The sequence below is a fragment of the Rhyacophila brunnea genome, unplaced genomic scaffold (assembly GCF_057557595.1).
Source record: "Rhyacophila brunnea isolate RB1 unplaced genomic scaffold, BYU_Rbru_1.0 scaffold_4, whole genome shotgun sequence".
Taxonomy (NCBI): domain Eukaryota; kingdom Metazoa; phylum Arthropoda; class Insecta; order Trichoptera; family Rhyacophilidae; genus Rhyacophila; species Rhyacophila brunnea.
In genome coordinates this window covers 50,075,943-50,098,346 of record NW_028233068.1, presented here as the reverse complement: position 1 = coordinate 50,098,346, position 22,404 = coordinate 50,075,943, and the positions used below count along the sequence as shown (strand labels likewise).

Sequence of the window (22,404 nt, the reverse complement as noted above, 5' to 3'; positions counted from 1 at the left end):
TACAAGGGCTGTGTGTTAATTTCTTTCAACTGTCCCTTATTTATATTGATAAGTTGTGGGTTGTGATCAATGTGCATATCGTCATTGAAACCAGAAAATTGTGTAACTCCAAATAACGCTACTTTACAGGAGACAAAAAACACGGTTTCATATACAAATATATGGTGATACCGAGAAGAAGAGGGATGATGGAACTCACATGTATGTCGATGGTTGAATCTTCTTCAGTATTATTTTGATTGGGAGATGTGTGTGACGTCATTACTGACAGGGTAAATTATAACACAGAAACTTTTGATTTGACGGGTTCTCCGCGGAGACATTTAATTACATTAAGTTATACAAGTTTGGAGCACAAGGGTTTAGCATGAGCGAGATAAAGAAACGTTAAATTGACGACGTTACGCAATGCATGTCGATGGCGGGCGTGTACGCGGCATTCCACTGGGTCCACACTTCACTTTGTATTATTTGTTCACACAAGGGCGCGATCGGCGCCGGGGCACTTTATCGGGGATGCGGTACGCGTTCCGGTATAATTATGGGAATCAATATTAACACATTATCGGCAAAAGGGGTGCACTGATATCAATTTAGGGTAACATGTCGTCCGACTTATCCTGACGATCACGCCGCTTCCCGCAGGAGCGACGCGCCCGTTTTGGGGACGATTTCCCTACCTCCGATATATTTAGGGGTCGGTTGACAACTGACTATCTTTTTCCAAAAAGCCTGTTGGTTGGTAATGAGACGTGGGACGACCGCCACGGCTGTGGGGTGAGGGGAAGTTATTCGGCTGAGTAACGGGACTTCTGTCCGTCCGCCTTGCTCAAGGTCGGATGCAGGTATCTGCAAAGGGACTTCGCGTAAAAAAAATGCGTTCGCAACAACAAAGCTTGAAGCGTTCCGTTTGTACTGCAGGGCTGTGCAACCTTTTACAGGGGCATTTTAATATCGATGCTAAATGCCTGATGCGGTATTCGAGACTGAGTATTTGGTAATAATGGTTATGGAGTTATCATCCACGATTTCAGAATGTTACAATTATTTTGGAATCACATCATTTGCAAGACGGGTAGATTCAATTCAATTCAATTTATTTTTTAACACATTGTGGACATTACAAATTATAAGTTCAAGACGTTCACAACATAACATGGAACATAATTATAAAGAAAAAACGATAAAAATGAAAATATAAAAAGAGAACATAATATAAACATACAAAAGCACTGAAAATACAATTATACATCTATAGAAGTTCAAAGAAGTACATCAGGAGGCCCTATTTTAAGAATTTATAAAATCGCATCTACCTAAACTCACTCTCACGCAAGTGGAATATATCAACACCCGAAGCAATTTGGTTGAACATAGTTATCGCCCTCCCAATTGGCATTACCAGTGGCAGGTTGGTTCTGCACCTTGGGAGAATAAACAATGACCACTAGACGGCATTCAAAGTCAACTATCGATTAAAACGGAGTTACATATTTTTCTAGTTTCAACGACGACATGGTTTATTTTAATGTTTTACATTGACAATAAGTAATACAATGTGGATATAGTAAGTTTCATACTAATTTATAAAGAGTGCACTAATGCGTAGTCCGATAATGTACGAGGGTGGGTCAATAAGTCCTTAGAAAAGCCGACAGGTGGCGCGACTAGTACTGTAAGCGGTTTGTTTTCATGCAGCGGCACTACCGATTCAGTATGCTGCGAAGTTTCAATCAGATTGGTCGGGTTGTTGTTTTTTATTTTCGTACATTTAAAAAAAAATTTGCTTGTTTACAAAAATGGAGAAAATTGAGTTTAGAGCTGTTATTAAACATTTTAATATAAAAGGGTTAACAGCAAAGGAAATAAAAAATGAGTTGGATTTAGTTCACGGCATATCTGCTCCTTCACTTGCAACTATTTATAACTGGTTAAATGAATTTAAACGTGGTCGTACATCAACAAAGGATGAACCACGCTCAGGACGTCCTGTAGAGGTGACTACACCAGAAATGATCAATAAAATCCACGATATGGTGTTAAGTGACCGAAGATTAAAGTTGAGTGAGATAATTGAGGTTACAGGGATCTCAAAAGGTAGCGTCGTTTCTATTTTACATGACAAATTGGGCATGAAAAAAGTTTCTGCAAGATGGGTGCCGCGTTTGCTCACAGTCGACAATAAACGCAATAGGGTGGTGGCCTCTAAAGCCCTGTTGTCGCTCATGCAACGCAATCCGGATGAATTTTTTCGTCGCTTTGTGACTGTAGATGAAACATGGATACACCACTATACTCCCGAGACGAAAGAACAGTCAAAGCAGTGGATTGCGAAAGGCGAACCATGTCCAAAGAAGGCGAAAACCGTAAAATCAGCTGGTAAGGTTATGGCTACTGTATTTTGGGATGCACGTGGAATTATTTTCGTTGACTATTTGGAAAAAGGAAAAACAATAACAGGGGATTATTATGCATCTTTATTGGACCAGCTAAAAAACGAAATTGAAGAAAAACGGCCTCATTTAAACAGGAAAAAAATCCTCTTTCATCAGGACAATGCCCGTGTTCACACATGTTTACGATCAATGGCTAAAATTGAAGAATTGAAGTTCGAATTGGTCGACCACCCACCGTATTCGCCAGATTTAGCCCCCAGTGACTTTTTCCTTTTCCCAAACTTAAAAAAATGGCTAAGTGGACAACGTTTTTTTTCAAATGAAGAAGTCATCGATCGGACAAATGCTTATTTTGAGGACCTTCCGAAAACTTATTTTTCTGACGGTTTAAAAAAATTGAGAAACGTCTAACCAAGTGTATTGAGCTCCAAGGAGATTATGTTGAGAAATAAAAAAAAAATACAAAAATAAAAACTGTTTTAATGCTTTTTTCTAAGGAATTTTTGACCCACCCTCGTACCTAGTTTAATCGAATACCTAACTTGACACTGATAGGGTTTACTGAATACAGTGTTATCCGTTTTCAGGATAGCTTCATTATATTTTATTCATGATATTTTCATTATCAGGATTTCAGTGCAAGCAAAAGTAATGTATGTAGTGAACAAGGCAAATTAAAATTATTATCTATATATCGTAATGGTTCAATGAATCTTCCAATAATAGTTTACCGATATGGGAAGACCTTCCTTGTGAAAAGTTAAGTCCAGAAGAAAATAACATTAGTGAACAAAATAATAAAATGGAAACAAACAAGGCAGATTCCATTCATGTAAAATGTCGGCAAATCAATAAAAATGTTTATTTCCTTTTTATAGGTATGAAATTAGAAAAATACTTACTATTTAAATAGCACTTATCACAAATTTAAGTGTAAATTACCTGTAGAAGCCAAAGTAAATGAGATCCCTGGCGAGCTTGACGACCTCAAAGGTGAGTTTGTTCTGGTCGTGGTCGGCGAAAGACCACATCCTCGCCACCACGTTGCACAGGTAGTCCTCAACAAATTGGATGGTGGAAGCAAATCTCGCTCTCACCGCTTCTTTGTTCGGATCCGGACTCGATTTGTTCGATGCGTAGCTGGAATAATTTAACACGATATTCATTTCTTTGAATTCGAAAATAAAATACAACACCCTGATAGTGTTGAATCTATTTTGAAACGTGCATAGAAGAAAAAAATATGAAAAATTTGATTTAAAAAAGTGAATATATTATAATATTAAGTATAACCAAATCATTCCGTGTATATAAAATATTTACTGTTCAAAGAGTTAAAAAAAATGTGAGTGGGCAATGAAATTTTTATGAACATATTTACACCTCCAGTTTTAACTCTTTTCGGCAGTCATGGATGACTATAAGCATAATAAAAATGACAGTTGAGATTACTGACAGCACTTGGTAATAACCTAACTTTTAACATTGTAACTGTTTAGTGTAGCCACTCAAGATAACTGCTATACTTATATTTTTGACACTAACAACATGCAACACATGTATATATAAAGGTCCTGATTGGCATATGAATTTTGGTGTCTAGTGGTGGTAACCAGTCAGGTTGACACGAGTTGAGACCGGAGGTGCAATTGGACCATTACAATTATTTAGGAGTTGGTTTAGTTGACAGTTTATAGTTAGGTTGAACATGAAATGAATATTGAGGACTAATTATTGTAGTATACTATAAGCAAATGTTCAATACTTTTTGTTAAATATTGTCAAGTTGCCAATGTGAGATTTATATTTTCACTCAATCACCAAGGACCAAATGCATAGTCATATTTAAATATCTTATTGGCTTTAATCAACGCTTAACCTTACATCACTATAATAGTGACGCTTCGGCGACTCAGTGATAGTGAGAAAAACAGAAAAACAACCATTGTGTTTATTATTATTCTTCTCATTAGAATGTCTTCGTTAAGGATAACTTAACGTCGACATCTCTGCATTAGGCCACAATTATTCTATAATTCACTTTACTTAATTCTTCTCTTATGAAATAACATTAATACAACTACATATTGCCTGCTAACCAATATAACATTAATATACATGGTAATATAGTTATATTACAAATTGTTGTGTAAATCATTTATTAAAAAGCCTAAGGGCTTGTTTACATGGGTTTAGTATTAATCATTATGTAGTAGGTACACGCTGATCGCACTAATACCGACATGTGATAATAGGCCGAATACTAATGCTTATCATTAATTCAGCCTGTTTAAATGTGGAGATATTAGTGCGATTAGCGTGTACCTACTAATGATTAGAACTAAGCCTGTGTAAACAAGCCTTAATTCTCAGAGTTTGCATTTTGTACATAACAGTAAGCAACAACAATTATTAACACATCACAATATTAGGTACATAAATATTCATTCTCTGGTATTCATTATGTGATTACAGATCTTGTATGTCAACGTAATAAATACTTTCAAAATTATCTCACACAGATGCTAAAGAAAAGGGAAAGACCTTTATTATTTACGCAAACATTTTTTTGCTAGAATATAATTTTTAGACAATAATTACACAACACGGAGCAGGAAAGAAAGTAGACCTATTCGTAGAAGCAGTAGTGTATTAAAAAATACTTATTGATACGATAGACATTATTTAAAAGTAAAGATTGTAGAAAATGAAGTAACTGTTTAATCGGTCTTACTATGATACTATACATAACAAGTAAAGGACTGTATTGCTCAAGGCCGACTATATACAGACTGTGGCACTGAATTGCGAATTATTATGGTAGTGCTAGTTATTGCTTTGAATGCAATGCGGTAACTTGTTCGCAGTAAATGAAGATTTTCGATTATTGAATATGCAGCAGTCATAATTTTCTACAAACAGTTTACCATATTGCATTTGAAGTATGGGCAATAACTAGTACTACCATCGAAGTTTACAGTTTCGTGTCACGGCCTGACTATATATAATAGTGGGACTTGGTATTAATTACAGTTTAAAATGTACGATAAAAGCACATTTAGTATGCGAAATACATGGCTTAACAAAGCTATATGCTTATAAACTATATCTATTATGGATAAATACCTACTTAATTACTAATAATAATTTTTGGAATTCCGAAATAGATTTGTGTTATCTTAAATAATTACAAGATAAACAGAACTTTTTATATGCAACGTTTTTAAATTTTCTGTTGAATCATAATATAAACTTGACTTGACTAGTTTAAACGATCAAAAAAATTTGTACTTGATTGAAATACTGAATAATGAAATGTCATTTCATATTGATTTCCATAGTAACGCACGTATATATTATTTAATAATTTAGTTGCTAGGACCCCTAGCAACCAATAATGGTATCGAAATAACTTTTCATACAAAACAGAATTAACTAAAAATGAATTCAATTCTACTTAAAGATAGCTAAAAGTATTAAAAAAATGCATTGGCATCGTGTTCCGATATATTCTAAAAGTTTCAAATGTCTAGCTAGTCGGGAAGCAAGTTAAAAATCGATTGCAAGATTTGTACCGGACGAACAACCACCGGACAAATAAGAATACAACTTAAGAAAAACGTTGTAAAATCAAAAAATTCCACAGCTGTTTCGGGTTACAATAATGTAAAATATGATGATGAATGTAGATGATTTGACAGTACTGTGTCAACCAACGAATTCAAAAAGACCTCTATCCTGTGCTGCGTCCAATTTGGGAGTAAATAGAATTTCAGTTGGCAATGTTATGATGGGAAATCTGATCATGAATTCGTAGCCCAAAACAGCTGTCAAAATTCTCATAAATTTTAGAATTAACATAATTTTTTATAAACTAATATTTTTAGAAGTTCTACTATGTAAATGCAAATGCCAATTCAATTTAATTAAGGGCTTGTCCACATGGCGCATTTTACATGTGACCTCACTGAGCTGTCCGCATACAGTCGTGCCATGACGACTGTCACGCACGGTCGAGGTACAGGTGACTCGCGGTGAGACATGCGCCATGTGGACAAGGCCTAATATGTATTTACAATATTTCACATTAAATGCGATGTAATATATTTTTCAATGGGAGGGTTATTATAAAAAATCTCACTAGATTATAATTCTGAATATAATATTATGTAGTTTGATTACAGCTGTTTCGGTTTTCACACCATTATCAAAATTTCAGTGTAAAAAGCGAAGAAGTTGTTATAATACTATATATTAATAATTATAGGATTATAATTCTGTGAGACTAATTAACAATTTTATAATGGAATTCTAGGCTAACTCGATCAATATTATTTAATGAATATTTACGAGGTTCAAGGGGTCTACAGACAAACACAAACACAAGCCAAATTCAATGAATATAAATACAACTTGAAGAAAGATAGATAAAGAAAATATAAATAAATATATTATATATAATGTGTAAAAAAGATATACTCTGTATTAAAAATGTTCAAAATAGGTAAACATATTATCAATATTGCCACTGTAAAATACATAGCATATAATACAAAAGGAAGATCAAAGAGACACGTTCACAAAAGAGAAACATAGAAAAAATCAATTAATGCGAAATTTATGAACACTCACATTGTGTAGTCCATCGGCCAGTTGTACCAATCAAAATGATATCATGGTAAAAATATGATTCATAGATGACAAAAATCATAACATGTATGTATATGGATGAGGCATTCAAAAGAGAAATAATATTTTTAAATCTACTTCAAAATTCTCTAAAAAGATTTAAACGATAAAATTAAAATTCTATCGATTGAGAAAAAAAATGAAAACACAGATGTATAAAAATATATCATGATTTTTATTATTCAAGTGTAGATAATTAATAATTTTACTTTTACAACCCCTGAGCATTTGACGAATTTTCTGTATAAATTACATAGTATTAAGTTAGTAATAGATTAATTAAATATTTTTTTAGTTTATAACAAGAAAATAAACGGCCTTTGAATTTTCAAAAATAATCAAATTTATATAATATTACATACTAAAGATACTTACTCATGTATGCTAATTTTAGTCGGTATTTCACTCCAGAGGCGAGCATACTTGACTGGAGTGACTGGCTCCTGAGGATCTCTGTCTGCATGGAGATGCAGCATTAGACGGCAAAATGACGCTCGGAGTTCGAAAGGTAGAGACCCATTTGACATACACCTATAATGAAATATATTATATACCACAGACAATAATTTTGTTATTGTACACTAATACAATTATCTACACATGACAATGCAAGAGGTTTTTTGATCATTATACTTATAAATTGTATCAAAATATGAGCTCATATATTTTATTTTGAGTAAAAATTCCAATGTCGAATAATTAATTTTATATTCAGTGTATTTTTATGGTTATAATATAATTAGACCCACTTGAGTATTAAATCTATGTGAAGCTGTCCAGACAGACTGTTCAGAGCTAGATATTGACGGTTGAGACACATATTCGAGAACAGATTCAACTGATGACGATAGTATTCCAAAATGGCTGACGCTTCGATGTCACGTCGAGACATCGCCAGCTGCTGCAAAGATCTTGTTTTCTAAAAATAATAAATTTAAATATAATAATATGATCTCTTATAATAGATATTGTATTATGAATAATTGAAATATAATAATATTAGATTCATACAAGCTGTAGTATAAAAAAAATTAGAAGCCATAAATGTGAATAATTATTATTCCATTTTCAAAATGTTTAGAATGAAGAGAAAACTAAATTATTGTTTATATAAGGCCATCCTCTCACGCAGAAACTAAAATCCGACAAACTGGTTGCTGATGGAACTCATAAACTGGCCAGTGACTGATGCTTCGCACACGGGGCTACTGAAACCTAATAATCTCATAACCTCTAACTGTCAAACCCATTGTCTGTCTTACTTAATTCTAAGCTTTTTCCGTAATTTCTTTACGGGAATATTCTGGTAGTCGTAATTATACAGGCAGGAGTATTTCTCAACATCTGCCACATATTTTAAATTAAAAATCGGTTCGCCCATCTTTAACTTTTGACGTCTTGGCGTGCTATCATCTTGTTATTTCTTGTTCAGTGCTACCAATTTTGGTAAGAAAATATGATTTTTCATCAAATCTACTGATATTGGAACCACTGTTTAATGGCTCACTGATTAATTATATGTCAAACATAAAATAAATAGGTAGTAGGTATGTATGTATTCGATTCTACCTATTCCTCTATGGTTTCAAATTTATTTCAAGAAATAGATTACGAAAGTCAAATCCAGAGAAGAAAAAACATAAATATAGAAATGATTGAGGTTATAGTTCCCACACCTTTTTATTATTCCATACGAGAAGGACTTCATCTTCCACTGTCGCCACTGGAGATTCTTTTTGCGTCGGTTCCTCCAGCGGTAAATATTCTTCTTTCACTTCTTTTATATTTTCAATGTAATGCGTTTTCATCAGTCTACAAAACATAAACAATTTTTCCTTTAATTGTCATAATCACCACTGCTCACCGTGGAGTAGAGGTTAGTGTCTTGTGTTTCCGACGGATTGTGGACTGAAGGACAAATTCTTCTAGCATTGCGGATATAATAAAATCACATTGCAACAGTGTTAGTGCCATTTGAAGGTAAAGATACCGACATCTAAATGACCTGCCTGCACGCCATAAAAATTTAACACCATTCTACTAATTACTCTACAGATATTCCTGGCAACTAATTTAATGAAGCATGTGCGGCACTGTTACATAGCAGAATGTGTCCATATGTCAACTTTGTAACTGCAATGGATGTATGAATATGGTTACAAAAAAAAAAAATACAAAATGCCATGTTACACAATTAAACAGAATGATTGGGATAAAGATGTCTCCTCCTTCCTGTCACCTAATTAAGTACTTGTAAAATACACATCATAATTATTATAGATACTATATATTAAAATCATGAAAAAGATACTTATAGAAATAAATAATTTACCTTGTTTCAATTAAGATATCAGCATTTTTGGTACACAGCACACTCTTGCAAATCAGTTCCTGCGTTACCGCAATTGCCTTTTTATTTGATATGCACAAATCACTGAGGTAATCCAGAAATCTTGACTCCCAGTTTGACATGTTCTTTCGCACCAGACCTGTTGAATAACAAAAAACAACAACACTATTCATTCAAGACCTCAGAACGATCTCACAGAATATACCTATCATAATAACACATTAGTGTTCTCATGGACAGAGCACAGGACGAACCAGTCAATCATTCAGAGACTATGTATAAAGGAACGGCTCTCAACAATATGTTTGAGATGCATTCTGTAGTTTTTTCGACATATTGTTTGGTGCGGATCATATAATCTGGAGCGACTGGTAGTTTTGGGTACCCTCTAGGGAAAGCGAAGCATAGGAAGAGTGTTGGTGCGCTGGAGCGACCAAGTGAAAGAGCTTACTGGGGCAGCCTTCTCTCTGCCTTGAGAGATGCAGAGGATCGAGATTAATATATCTTCAGATATCATAGATATTCTATCATATATCATAGATATTTTCAGATATCTTAGATATTTTCAGATATCTTAGATATTTTCTTCGACGGTTGGCAATTATCATAGCAATCGCAATCTTCTTCTTTGAGACTGTGAGACTACTGACCAGAACAATGAGCTTATGCTCTTATGAAATCATAGATTAGAATCTAGGTAAGATATATCATATATAATTAGTAATGATGCAAATAGCCTCACCAACAAATGTTTCAATTTCAGATGCGGTGATATGTTTTTCAAGTAGTTTCCTATTATTGTGGAGAAGTGCTGTTATCGTGTCTTCAGCAAGTATATCATATCCGATTTGCTTCTGCATGAAGCCAAAATGCTTGGCGATGTATTCCTAAAAATTACAACAGAGAATGTAAGGCAGACCTAACATAATGTACATAATATATAACAAAATTATGCAATGGAAAGATTGGTGAATATGTTTAAAAATTATTATATTGCATGAATTACTATTGGAAAAATTATAAATTAAATGTAGCGGTTAAGCTCACGTATTTAATCATTATATTTCAGTTGATTTACAATGATTAAAATCTAAACAATTACATGTGATCTATGGCAGCGGCAAGTGGTTGAGTCTACCATGGACCGTAATCGTATGTGAAATCGTAATCATATTATAACTAAATGCTTATAATTTAACTGAAATAAAGTTTGTTGACAAATATGCCAATTAATTGTACCTGATTTTTTCTGTAATCCTGTTGACTGATTCGGAGAACTCTATAACAAAGCCTGAAGATGTGTTTGTAAGGTGCATAACGGGGATCACCGAGCTCTTCGATCTTTAAAAATGGTGGCTCACCTTCGGCACTTTCTTGGAAAGGACCCTGAAAAGGTCAACAATTCTCTATGGTTGATTGTAGAAACATAAAAACATAAACTATCATAGAATTAGAAATAGTATAACAATAAAAGAGATTAATAATTGTGTTTACTATTTTGTCCTTGATAGTCAGTCACCCATGAAGTTCCACATCTATACTATAAATCTGAAAAATTGTCATTATGTTTGTTTGTCTCACTTAAAACTTCCAAACATAAAGCTCTAGAAAGATTACATTTTTACTGAAGATTCTGTCAGTAAATTCTAGGTCATGGCAACAATTTTGAAATCATAATATAATTAAGAGAAAACTATAATAGATTCTAAATTAATTCTTTTGTTACCTGTTAATTGATAAAATAAAGCTAAAATGATTTTTATACCTGGAGTATTTTGAATATTTGTTTCAAAATGTATTGTTCTCGTAATAGTTTCTGTCGGTCTCGGTTTGGATTTGTGACAATCAATTCTAGGGCTTCCGCTTTGTTAGGTTCATTTTCAAAGCCGGCTATGAAGTAAACTATATCTTGTAACAGGTATGTGACAGCCCTGGAAATGAAAAGTAATACATTATTGTCATATTTCTATGCTGGTCGTTTATGCTTGTTTATCCTCTTTTTTTTTTTTGCCATGTCAGATCCTAATAAGATCATAATATGGGCTTCCAACAAAGCAGAGGTTTGTATTAACATATTTTTTGTTTTTACGAGAAGTGGATGTTAGCCACTTGCTCAACCTATTCCTATTCCTAAGTCCATACTCTTGAAACAATATGTGTATTTTGCTAGACACAGGTTTCGATCCTGGGACTCATGACATATAAGACGATGCGTAAGCCGCTCGGCTATCATGGCAGTAAAATAATGTTTCTTACATTTTTATTATAGTTAGTTTGGATGCAATTATTATATGAACTATATGAAAATTATAAAGAATCGATTTGACAAATGAGTATTAATTATAATACATTGAAAATTGACATACTTTCTTTCATTATAATTGATAGTGCCTTTGTGAAATTTGGATGACATGGAAGAAAGAACTTTGCAAGCATCGTTGGCAAAATCCAAATCTCTGACTTCTGACGGAGAAACAGAAATTATGGCAAATGCTTCTTTATCTTCTTTCTTCAGCGAGCAACCAACCTGAGACATAAAAATAGCATAATTACATATCATTATATCTTGCAAAAGCAATACAGTTTTATTTATTTAATTTTGAATATAATGCTTACCTTGGACATGACAGGTTTTTCTTCATCTTTGTCTATTGGAATGGATGTGGAATGAACCCAAGTGTGCGTGCAAATGTGATGTAATCTGAAATGACAAATTTAAGTACGTTAAAGATAATACTCATAATATAATTGAGCAATTTGTTGCCAAAGATAAAGGTCCTTTTAGATGTCAGTTCTGTTGACCATTTAGTTGATGTTTCCGTTTTCGTCTGTTCAGTTTTAAAATGGCGGTGTATTTAGACGATCAGTTTAGTTATCCGTTCAGGTTGGTATAATACGGTACATATATTTGAAGAAATAATAATATTTTAATCGAAATTAGAAAAGTAGAATGAAAAATACGACAACAGTAATTAACACCTCTTTCCTCAATAACTGATGGAAAATCCATCCTGTCTCCTCTCTGTTTCGGTTTCAGTCGGCCGCTTCAGTTTTGTATTTACATGTCAGTCTGACAGCTCGACTGAAACGGAGACTGATTGGACAGCAAAACTGATTGTTTAAGATTATTTACTAATAAGGTTAATTTGACTGTTAGATTACGTGAATATAAAAATAATATACAGGTTCGTAAGATGACAAGAGATAGAAGAAGAAGTACTAGCTATCACATATAGGGTAGGGTTACAGAGCAGTGTCTAATAACAAGAAACACGGAAAAAGTCCACACCTTCAACATAATAATATGGGTGTTATAGATTGAAATAAGACAAACAAAATAATGATTTCATACCTGACATAACTGCTTTGAGGTACCAAGGAGTCGGCTCTGGTCATAGTGGTTGGATCCAACTCAAAAAGGGTGGCGATTTCTGAAGAGTATGCTGCAGATATCAGGTGGAATGCAGTTGATGTAGGATCTGCTCCGGCTATATCTCTGGAAAAGATATAATGTAAAAATATATTAAGATATTTTGTGACATAGCCTTTTTTGTGAATATAGTGCATGAGCAGTAGGAACAATCCAATTTAAGTAATTTTTTTTCATTAATGGGTGTCATTACTGTAATTATCCTATAGAATCTAGAATTAATACAAACTCAAATCAGTAAAGGAAGCACTGCAATAGTTTTGACACATTACATATGGTATGATATATGGTATGACGAAATCTAACCTAACCTAACCCGTCTGTAACTAGGATAGTTCCTGTATTTGTAAAATATTATGAACAACTCACGGAGTGGACGATCCAGCTTCGGCGGCCAAATAATGTCCCGTGGCCAAATGTTTGAAGCGAAACAGCGAGTTCCAATCACCGGCACCGCCTCTGCAAGGATCATGTTGGACTACCTGCAAGATAGGGACAACCCATCATTAATCCCTGCAATATTTGCATATATATGCATAGGTACTAAAAACGTATCTACACCCAATATTGGTCATTTAGTATAAAAGTTTGCACATAATGTCATTTCAACTTAAGGCTATACTTCAGCTAGGGCACGGTCTAAAACGATCGTGACTACGCAACGCGAAGATTGTGCAAATGACGCTTGCAGAACAAAACATAATTTGTCGTAAAAAGTCAACATACGTCCATTTAAACTTATGTTTATTGCTCTATTACTAATAATAATAATATATTCATTGACATATTTTCTTTTTCAAGTAAATGGGTAACGTTTTTTAGTCATCTTTACACGATTTAAGAATTCATTCCCCCGTCGCCATCACAAAATAAATTGACGTGTTCACAGCTCGACTTTCGCTCTTCGATTGCCAGCCGTACAGTACCGTCTTAATGCAGTGCTAGCCTAAAGCTTCTTTTGATTTCTTTACCTTATGGACATATGTTTACCATAATTAAACTTTGCCTTCATTCATATTATATTAAACTTTGATTAGAATTAGAGCTCTCACAGACGGGATTCCGGTGTCGAGCCACCGAAGAATCCAGCCACTCTACACTGCAGTGGCTATGGCAGCCACTGAATTCATATCGCACCATCACAACTAAACCGCCACAAGTGTAAAATTATATGATTTGAGTTAATTATTACGTTTAATCGCTTCACCGCGGAACATTTAATTACTATTTAAATACCACGTTTAAATAGCATGCTAATTATATATAATGGCCACGAAATGAGGATACAACAGCTGTGCTGTCAGCGCTGTAAGGATTAATAGTCTATCATTCATAGTAGGGGAAATGTGTTCAAAATGGCACAGTGGGGAAAAATAATTGCTCTACTGGCGAAATGGTGCAGTCTAACATGATGCAACTAGCTCAGGAACAATGCATGACCCTTCTTTTAAATATTCAGCCATATTGAGTTTACTCAAAACAGCCGTACAAGAAGATACAGTGGAAAGATTTGTGAACCAAATGAATATTTTTGCAGCTTGTCGACAAAAGGTAATATTACATGTATTTTATATTATTAAATCTATATATATATATATATATAGATTTAATATAAACCAGCTTAAGTAGCCGTTATTAGTGTTCATGTACGATGTAAATTTATCATAATTACTGAAGTGTAAACTGCATTTTTTTTTAACGAATTTGCCAAATTCATTTGATTGGGATAAAATGGCATACATTATGGTAGGCTAAAACGGCATATTATGTGATTTATGATTTTATTGTTTCTGAAAGATTATGTTCCGAAATTACCTACGTAAAACTCTGTAAGAGACATGGGATACAATGAAAATAAATCAGGCAGTTTTAGCTGTGAAAATGAATGGAAGAACTTAAAGAAGGCATTTTTTAAATATAAATAAAACAATAAAAACGGAGATAAACATCTTGGAAGATTTATGACTACTTTTCCAGTGGAAATTGAATGTCAAAATATGAAATTTTTATTTGATAATATATTTTTGTTTCTATTTTTGACAAATATTTATGTCGTTTGCCATTTTGTACAACCGGAGGGGTGAAATGATTTTTAACTACACGTTTTTACTTCTTTTTTTTAAGGTAGTTTTACTTTATTCATGCTCCGTTTTTATAATAAATTATACGTTTTGATATTCTTTTTTTCATTAAACTAAACACTATGCCATTTTGTACACCCTTCTTCTACATGTACCGAAAATTTCATATCTATAAGTCAAAAGATCGTTCAATTTCTAAATATATTTCGAAAACACAGTACAAAAATGTGAAAGGTAAAACCAATTTTGCGTTAGGCGGTTTAATTTAAATGGTGCGGGTCTAATTAATAATAATATAATAATAATCACATGTTGGTCGACGAATACAATACTATTATTATTATTACGTATTATTATTATGACGAATAAAAATGTTTTTTGGTCGATGCAGTAATAACAAACCATTTATTTTATACAATGCGTATAGAATACGTTGTTTAATAATTATATGATATCTAATAGCTTTTTCGCAGGTACCTATAACTAATATAGATACATACAAATACCAACTAATATATACCTAAAGTAATACTATAACTAACTAAAATATACTAAACGTTAATTTATTTAGATTTAGAATATTTTATATCTACTTATCCGAAATGCCACACTATACCACTTACCGTGATTAAATTAGTTATAAGACCTTAAGTAGATAAAATGCAGGCTAACGTTCATTTCTAAAAGAACACACGCCCGTTCTATTCAATCATGTATTTAGGTATTACAGGAGCGAAGGGTGAAGGTAGGCTGTTAAGATCCGCCATAATTAGTGCACATTAAACTTTTTTAGTCATACGTATTTGTTTTTATTGAACAATTTACAGATATTATTGGTTAGATTTTTAAAATCAATTAAACCCTGCCTAAACCAAACCATACTAATTTTGGTATATTTTGGGCGTTACGACAAAATTGTGGATACCTTTTCATTCATACTTATTTGTTTTCGTTGGATTAAGAATAAATATCATTACACATTTTGTTGGTTGTTTTTTTTTAATTCATTAAGCCTTGTCTAAACCAAACTATAAAAGATTAAAAAAAAATTATTCTATCTTTAAAATATTCAAAGTTATGTATGGTTTAATTGCATAATTTTAGATATTTTATAGATAGGTATTTTTTTACTATTATCTATTATGGCTTGGTTTCGCAGGGTTTAATTGAATTAAAAAAACGAAACAACAGCTTCTGTAAATTGTGGTGTTATTTCAATGAAAAAAATACTAATACCTGATAAAGTTTAGTGTGCACTATATATAGTGGATCTTAACAGCCTACCTCCACCCTTCGCTACTGAGGTATTATTATTTGATTTAAATATATATAACGTGGAAAGACACATGATTCATGACATGCAACGGCAGGTACCTTCCTACATATTTCATTCAAAAAACACTTTTAGAAAATAAAAGGTTTTTATTTTTTTTACTTTTTCCACATTTTATTTCATAATTTTGATATACAAGCGCTTTTATTCTAGCGTAAATTTTCAATTGAATGACAGTAAAAAATATAGGTACATATTATTGAATAAAAAAAAATTATAGAGAACGTCGGTTTCGATTGTTTACTTAAATTAATACTAACTTGTTGGTGATATTTGTACTTATTTATATACATTATGAGTTTGCCTAATTTTATCATAGAAAAATTTGCTGTGTTTAAAATTCACCTATCGTATGTTAAAAAAAAGGTTCCCTATCAATGACAAATTTTGTATTGTACATTGTAGTTCTGTTATGAATGCTCGATAAATACAAACTTCATTATTCCCATCCTAACCAAATAATAAAAAAATATATTTCCTATCTATAAAATATCCAAAGTTGTGTACCTATAATTTAATCGCATAATTTTAGAGTATTTTTTACTGTTAGCTATGGTTTTCGCAGGTTTCATCGAATTTAAAAAAACTTAGTACACCATCTGCAAATTGTAGTTTTTTTTAATGAAAACAGAATAATATTAAATACGATTTAATAACAATAAACAATAATTTTAAATTTATTCTGCTCATTATGCTCTGCCTAATCAAATAATAAAAAATATTATCATATCAATAAAATAACCAAAGTTATGTACCTACCTATAATTTAATCACATAATTTTAGATATTTTAGATGCCTATTAATATTAATTATGCGTCAATGATAAATTAAAATTTACAAAATAAATAGCGCGGAGGAGTTCAATGAAAAGACAATAGGTAATTAGACCTGGCTTCAGCAATAAAAATAATTACAAGACAAAGTATGGCAAATACATTGAGAGAAAAACTTGTTAGTATTTATTTCTTTACATACCTACTTAAGTAGGTATTTTGAAGATGCTCGACCAAACTGATCTATTTGATTATAAACTATTGTCAATAATGAATTTCATCAAATCGATCATAAGAAATTTTCTCACCAACACCACCATCTGTAAATTGTCTTTTTTATTGAAAACAGAATAATATTAATTTTTTTTTTCAGAATCTGGATCAGTATGAAACACTGTTTTCATTTATGCATTTTATTTTGAAGAAATTTCTATTTAGCTAAAAAACATGCCTATTAATTCGAGCGGCTTGACATTGTGGTGGGCAAAGGAAAAGTGTGCGATTCTCGTAATCACGAGTATCTTCCGTCTGAACGATCCCATTTAGTTATGTGTAAATGCGGAATCTCCGCCACACAGGTGGCTTAAAAAAAGTGCAATACGGGTGTCTTCCGTCTGAACGCTCCCATTTAGTTATGTGTAAATGCGGAATCGAGCCACGCCGGTGGCTCGACACCGGAATCCCGTCTGAAAGAGGGCTTAATGTCACTTTTATACACTCATGTGTAGCAAAATTCATGATTTTTTTATCAATTAATAATTTAAATAAAAATTTTCAAAAGTTGAAAAAGTCCCCGTGAGGTGGATGAAACCAGTACAATTATTTAACATAAAAAGTGGATCAAGTACAAAAAATTGTGTTTTATTAAATTTATTAATACAATGCATTTCCATCATGAATTGACAGGTTAACCTAATTAAAGATTTTTTTTTCAATATTATGTTTAACCCGATCGGCGCGTTAAGTTTCCATACAAAAGATGTGCTGTCCGCGGTAGGTTTTTCGAAATGTTATTCTTCGCTGTATTATAATTAGACACCGGATATCTGGAGTCCTTTTTTTTTTGGGACGGACTCGAATATTACAACATTTTTTAATTAAAAAATGCGTTAATAATTTATGGAACCTATGTTTTTCAGAAAAATAAGTTGTACGATGTAGTAGGTACAATGAAATATGAAATAAATGATATTGATAATATGTGCAAGAGACTTTATCGATACTTAATTATATAGAAACGCTGCTATTAGTAGGTAGATATACTATACTATTTAGAGAAATTAATGAAGCGCTTACGTATAGAGTGGAAAAATTAGTTGTTAATAGTAATATCTATAATATTTAATAATATTCCACTTTTTATATACATACCTATTATTGTAATCAAAGTTTAAAATTTCTACTAAACTACTTTTATTTTCACTATCAAATAACAAATCACACTTGCTCCCATAATGAGAAGGACCTGACAGCTAGTGTATTATTAAAATCGTACCAAATCTGAATGATTTCGTATATTATGTTGATACTACGAAAATATATAATATGAAAACATATTATTATATTATATGGATTTATGGATGGGTAAAATGGGGAATATCGGACCTATGTGGTTAATGAAACCCTTTAGAAAAAGTTTCGTACGAAAGATACTTCAAATCGTACTTTTGTGTTTCAAGCAAGTGGTTGGACATATTGAGATATTCAATTTTAATATATAGGTACTGATGTTGTAATGTTTTTTTTTGACATTTTATAGGCCATTTTCAAAAACTTTATATTCATCATGCAAAATATGTAAGTACATGCGTTTTCTGTTAATTGCTACTCCCTAATACTATAAATTATATATCATAGTATTATTTCAATGAAATATATAAACCCGATATAATTATTTATTTCGGAAGTTATCAAAATGATACAATCATAATTAGTCGACATTGATACATTGTGTACCTATATATAGTACCTAATACCATTGATAATAAATTATTTTATCAAGAAAATATTAGATATAAATAGGTATAACACAGTTGCAGTGCCTACCATTTGCCTTAACAAGTTGACCTTGGTTCTAATAGTTCATTGATTTATCCAATCTGGGAGTTCACACATGAAACTATAATTTGATCTTATAGTAATATGGTAGAAAAAACAAAAAAAACTTAACCTGCGCGTTTGACACTTTGTACATTTTGCATTTTTGTTTATTGTTATTAAATCTTAGTTGATATTATTCTTTTGACTTATTAACTTAAAAATAACAACAATGGATGAAATATAATATTCCTAAATATTATAATATGTCACATATATAATATTGTGTAAGTATATAATATATAATTATCAAGCCTCGATAGCGAAGGCTGCGTGACTAGCAAATGCACTTACGACCTATGTAAACCTGCCGCTTTGTAATTTTATTCTTGTAAATCCACGGTATTATAGATGGTTGCACTATTATATCTAAAATGTAAACATAAATTTATATGCAATATTGGTATATACTACAGCTGATGATGATACATACTATCGTATGGAAAATAATTCATTTTTAAGTTGTGGGTTTCTTGTACGTATCATGCGATAAAAGCAATAAAATCGTCTTCAAGTTTTTGTCATTGGTCGGGAACCTTTTTTGATACATACACCTACGGCAGGTGAATTTTAAACACAGCAAATTTTTCACAGTTTTGAAGTTACGCTATTTCTTAATGTATATAAACCAGTCATTTAATAAATAAGGACAAATATCACCAACAAGTTAGTTCAAGTAAACAATCGACTCCCACGTCCTCTATACTTAATTGACTTTTTATGCAATAATATGTACCTACCTATATTTTGTACTGTTATTCAATTGAAAATGTCCATTAGGATAAAATCGGTTGAATATCAACATTATGGAATAAATGTGGAAAAAGTACGAAAGTACATATTATAAAGTGTTTTAATGAAATATGTATCTAGGTACCAGTCGTTTTATGTGATGAATAGTTCTTTACACTTTATAATATGTAAGTATGTAAATCAAATACATAATATAATCATATATCAGATAATTTCTTTTTAATAACAACATTTAAATATAATGCTAATTATGTCGAATGGCCACCTAATCGGCGCGCCTTTAGCGTACAATGTATTAAATGGGACGGCGGGACTTTTTTTAATGTTACACACCTACAAACTTACCTGTAGAATGGCCAAAAATGGAACTACGAATTACCATAGGACGCCATTTTGAAAATTTCATTCGAATGTCAGATTTTGTCCAGTTACTAGTCTTGATTGGGTAGTTTTCGACAATGGCTCCATTTTTTTGTAGTACTTATTCCACTTTTAATCAATAAATTAGGACCGGTTTCATCCGCCTCAGAGGGACATTTTCAACTGAATCTTCCCTTGTTCGGTTGAAAATGTCCCTCTGATGCGAACGAAACCGGTCCTAATTTATTGATTAAAAGTGGAATAAGTACTACAAAAAAATGCGTTTTTTTAATTAAACAACAATAAATATTAACGTAATACAATCACTAAGTGAAAATCTGAAGTATTACATGGGACGGCGGGACTTTTTTTTAACGTTACACACCTACAAACTTACCTGTAGAATGGCCAAAAATGGAACTACGAACTACCATAGGACGCCATTTTGAAAATTTCATTCGAATGTCAGATTTTGTCCAGTTACGAGTCTTGATTGGGTAGTTTTCGACAATGGCTCCATTTTTTTTGTAGTACTTATTCCACTTTTAATCTATAAATTAGGACCGGTTTCGTCCGCCTCAGAGGGACATTTTCAACTGAATCTTCCCTTGTTCAGTTGAAAATGTCCCTCTGATGCGAACGAAACTGGTCCTAATTTATTGATTAAAAGTGGAATAAGTACTACAAAAAAATGCGTTTTATTAAATTAAACAACAATAAATATTAACGTAATACAATGACTAAGTGAAAATCTGAAGCAATATTATATTGCAAAACCTTTAGAAGAATGCAATTACGGCTTACGCAATACATAATATTATAATAGTAGGTTCAAACGAATATTTTCAGGGATGTCTCGCATCTTCAGATGTACGCCACTGGTATTTTGAAGATGAAATTTCTTACGATCGATTTGATGAAATTCTTCAATGTCAATAGTTTATAATCAAATAGACCAGTTTGGGCAGAGCATCCTCAAAATACTTAAATATCTAAAGAAATAAACAAGTAGGTATGTGACTTTTTTATCGATATGTAGGTACGGTATTGTTGCTTGTAATACTAATAGGTATCAATATGATACATTTAGAACATAAAACGGGTCAGCGGACAAAATCTTCCAATATTTGTATTTATATTAGTGGTAGGTACGCAAAAGCTATTCGATATTTAATTATGAAAAAACATATTCTACACGCATTTTATAAAAATGGTTTACCATTACTGCCTGCAATAAAACAAACCATCAATTTTGTAATGCGATCTTTTTAATTGCATTTTGCGAATTTGAATTCGTTTGTCGTAGCCGCAAGTCGCGTTATAATATTGGCAAGACGATTATCTTAATTACAATAATTACCATCGCACCTGAGCTGCCAGAAAAAACAACTGACAAATTGTAGAAATCCATACTAAGAATCATTTGGGCAAAAGTCTCCTTAGGATATTGGATTCGTCCACCATTTTAATGTGTTTTTTTATGGGTTGACGGTTAAAAACTTGAAAGATCCGGCCTTTAATTATAATAAATACGGCAGTTAAAAATTGTGGCTACAACTGTTATCATGCCTAGATACATAAGGATCCAAGTGCCACACTAAAACACATAATGGAGTGTTGAATTTCACTGTGTTTACTTTAACAAAACTACCGTATTGCTTTGTTCGGATAAACTCTGTAGCCATTTTCTATGACAAAGCACTCGACTTCAAAACAAGTGTGCCGATGAAGGCAATTAATCACTGACTAATTTTATTTTACTCGTGTTAAAAACACTTAAAAATGCCATAAAAATTATTGAAAATAATAGCTTTTATTGGTGACTTATGAATTATTGTTAATTAGTGTAAGTTTTATTGATGACAAATCCATTAAAATTGGATGGTAGTCACCAGTTTTATTTCGTGGCATAGATTGTGTCAGCATTTTACATGTTTTATGGGCCATTCTAATTTAAGAGTAAAGGTGAGTCCACACTGGTTGAAAATATTATAATAATTTTTTTGTTTTTTTTTTTTAGTGAAACTTGGATTTTGTAGATTACTTTTCAGTTTTATTGAGCATTGTATTATGTTAGTGATTGTCATTTTATGTTTTGTAAAATAAACAATATTTATTTTTTGAATTGCGTAAATTTTTCC

General features: G+C 32.1%; 1 protein-coding gene across 1 annotated transcript in view; it reads right to left on the bottom strand.

The window, feature by feature from the left end:
* Nucleotides 1-22,404, bottom strand: part of Itpr (Inositol 1,4,5,-trisphosphate receptor) — a 100,593-nt gene that overhangs the window by 36,126 nt on the left and 42,063 nt on the right. Inside the window, exons 10-21 of the mRNA XM_085954285.1 lie at nucleotides 13,235-13,347; nucleotides 12,788-12,931; nucleotides 12,052-12,136; nucleotides 11,802-11,962; nucleotides 11,201-11,366; nucleotides 10,675-10,821; nucleotides 10,178-10,322; nucleotides 9,418-9,574; nucleotides 8,762-8,897; nucleotides 7,835-8,004; nucleotides 7,461-7,616; nucleotides 3,339-3,536 (exon numbers count right to left, since the gene is read on the bottom strand). Of these exons, the coding sequence (XP_085810411.1) occupies nucleotides 3,339-3,536; nucleotides 7,461-7,616; nucleotides 7,835-8,004; nucleotides 8,762-8,897; nucleotides 9,418-9,574; nucleotides 10,178-10,322; nucleotides 10,675-10,821; nucleotides 11,201-11,366; nucleotides 11,802-11,962; nucleotides 12,052-12,136; nucleotides 12,788-12,931; nucleotides 13,235-13,347 (1,778 nt within the window). The remainder of the gene's footprint in view (nucleotides 1-3,338; nucleotides 3,537-7,460; nucleotides 7,617-7,834; nucleotides 8,005-8,761; nucleotides 8,898-9,417; nucleotides 9,575-10,177; nucleotides 10,323-10,674; nucleotides 10,822-11,200; nucleotides 11,367-11,801; nucleotides 11,963-12,051; nucleotides 12,137-12,787; nucleotides 12,932-13,234; nucleotides 13,348-22,404) is intronic.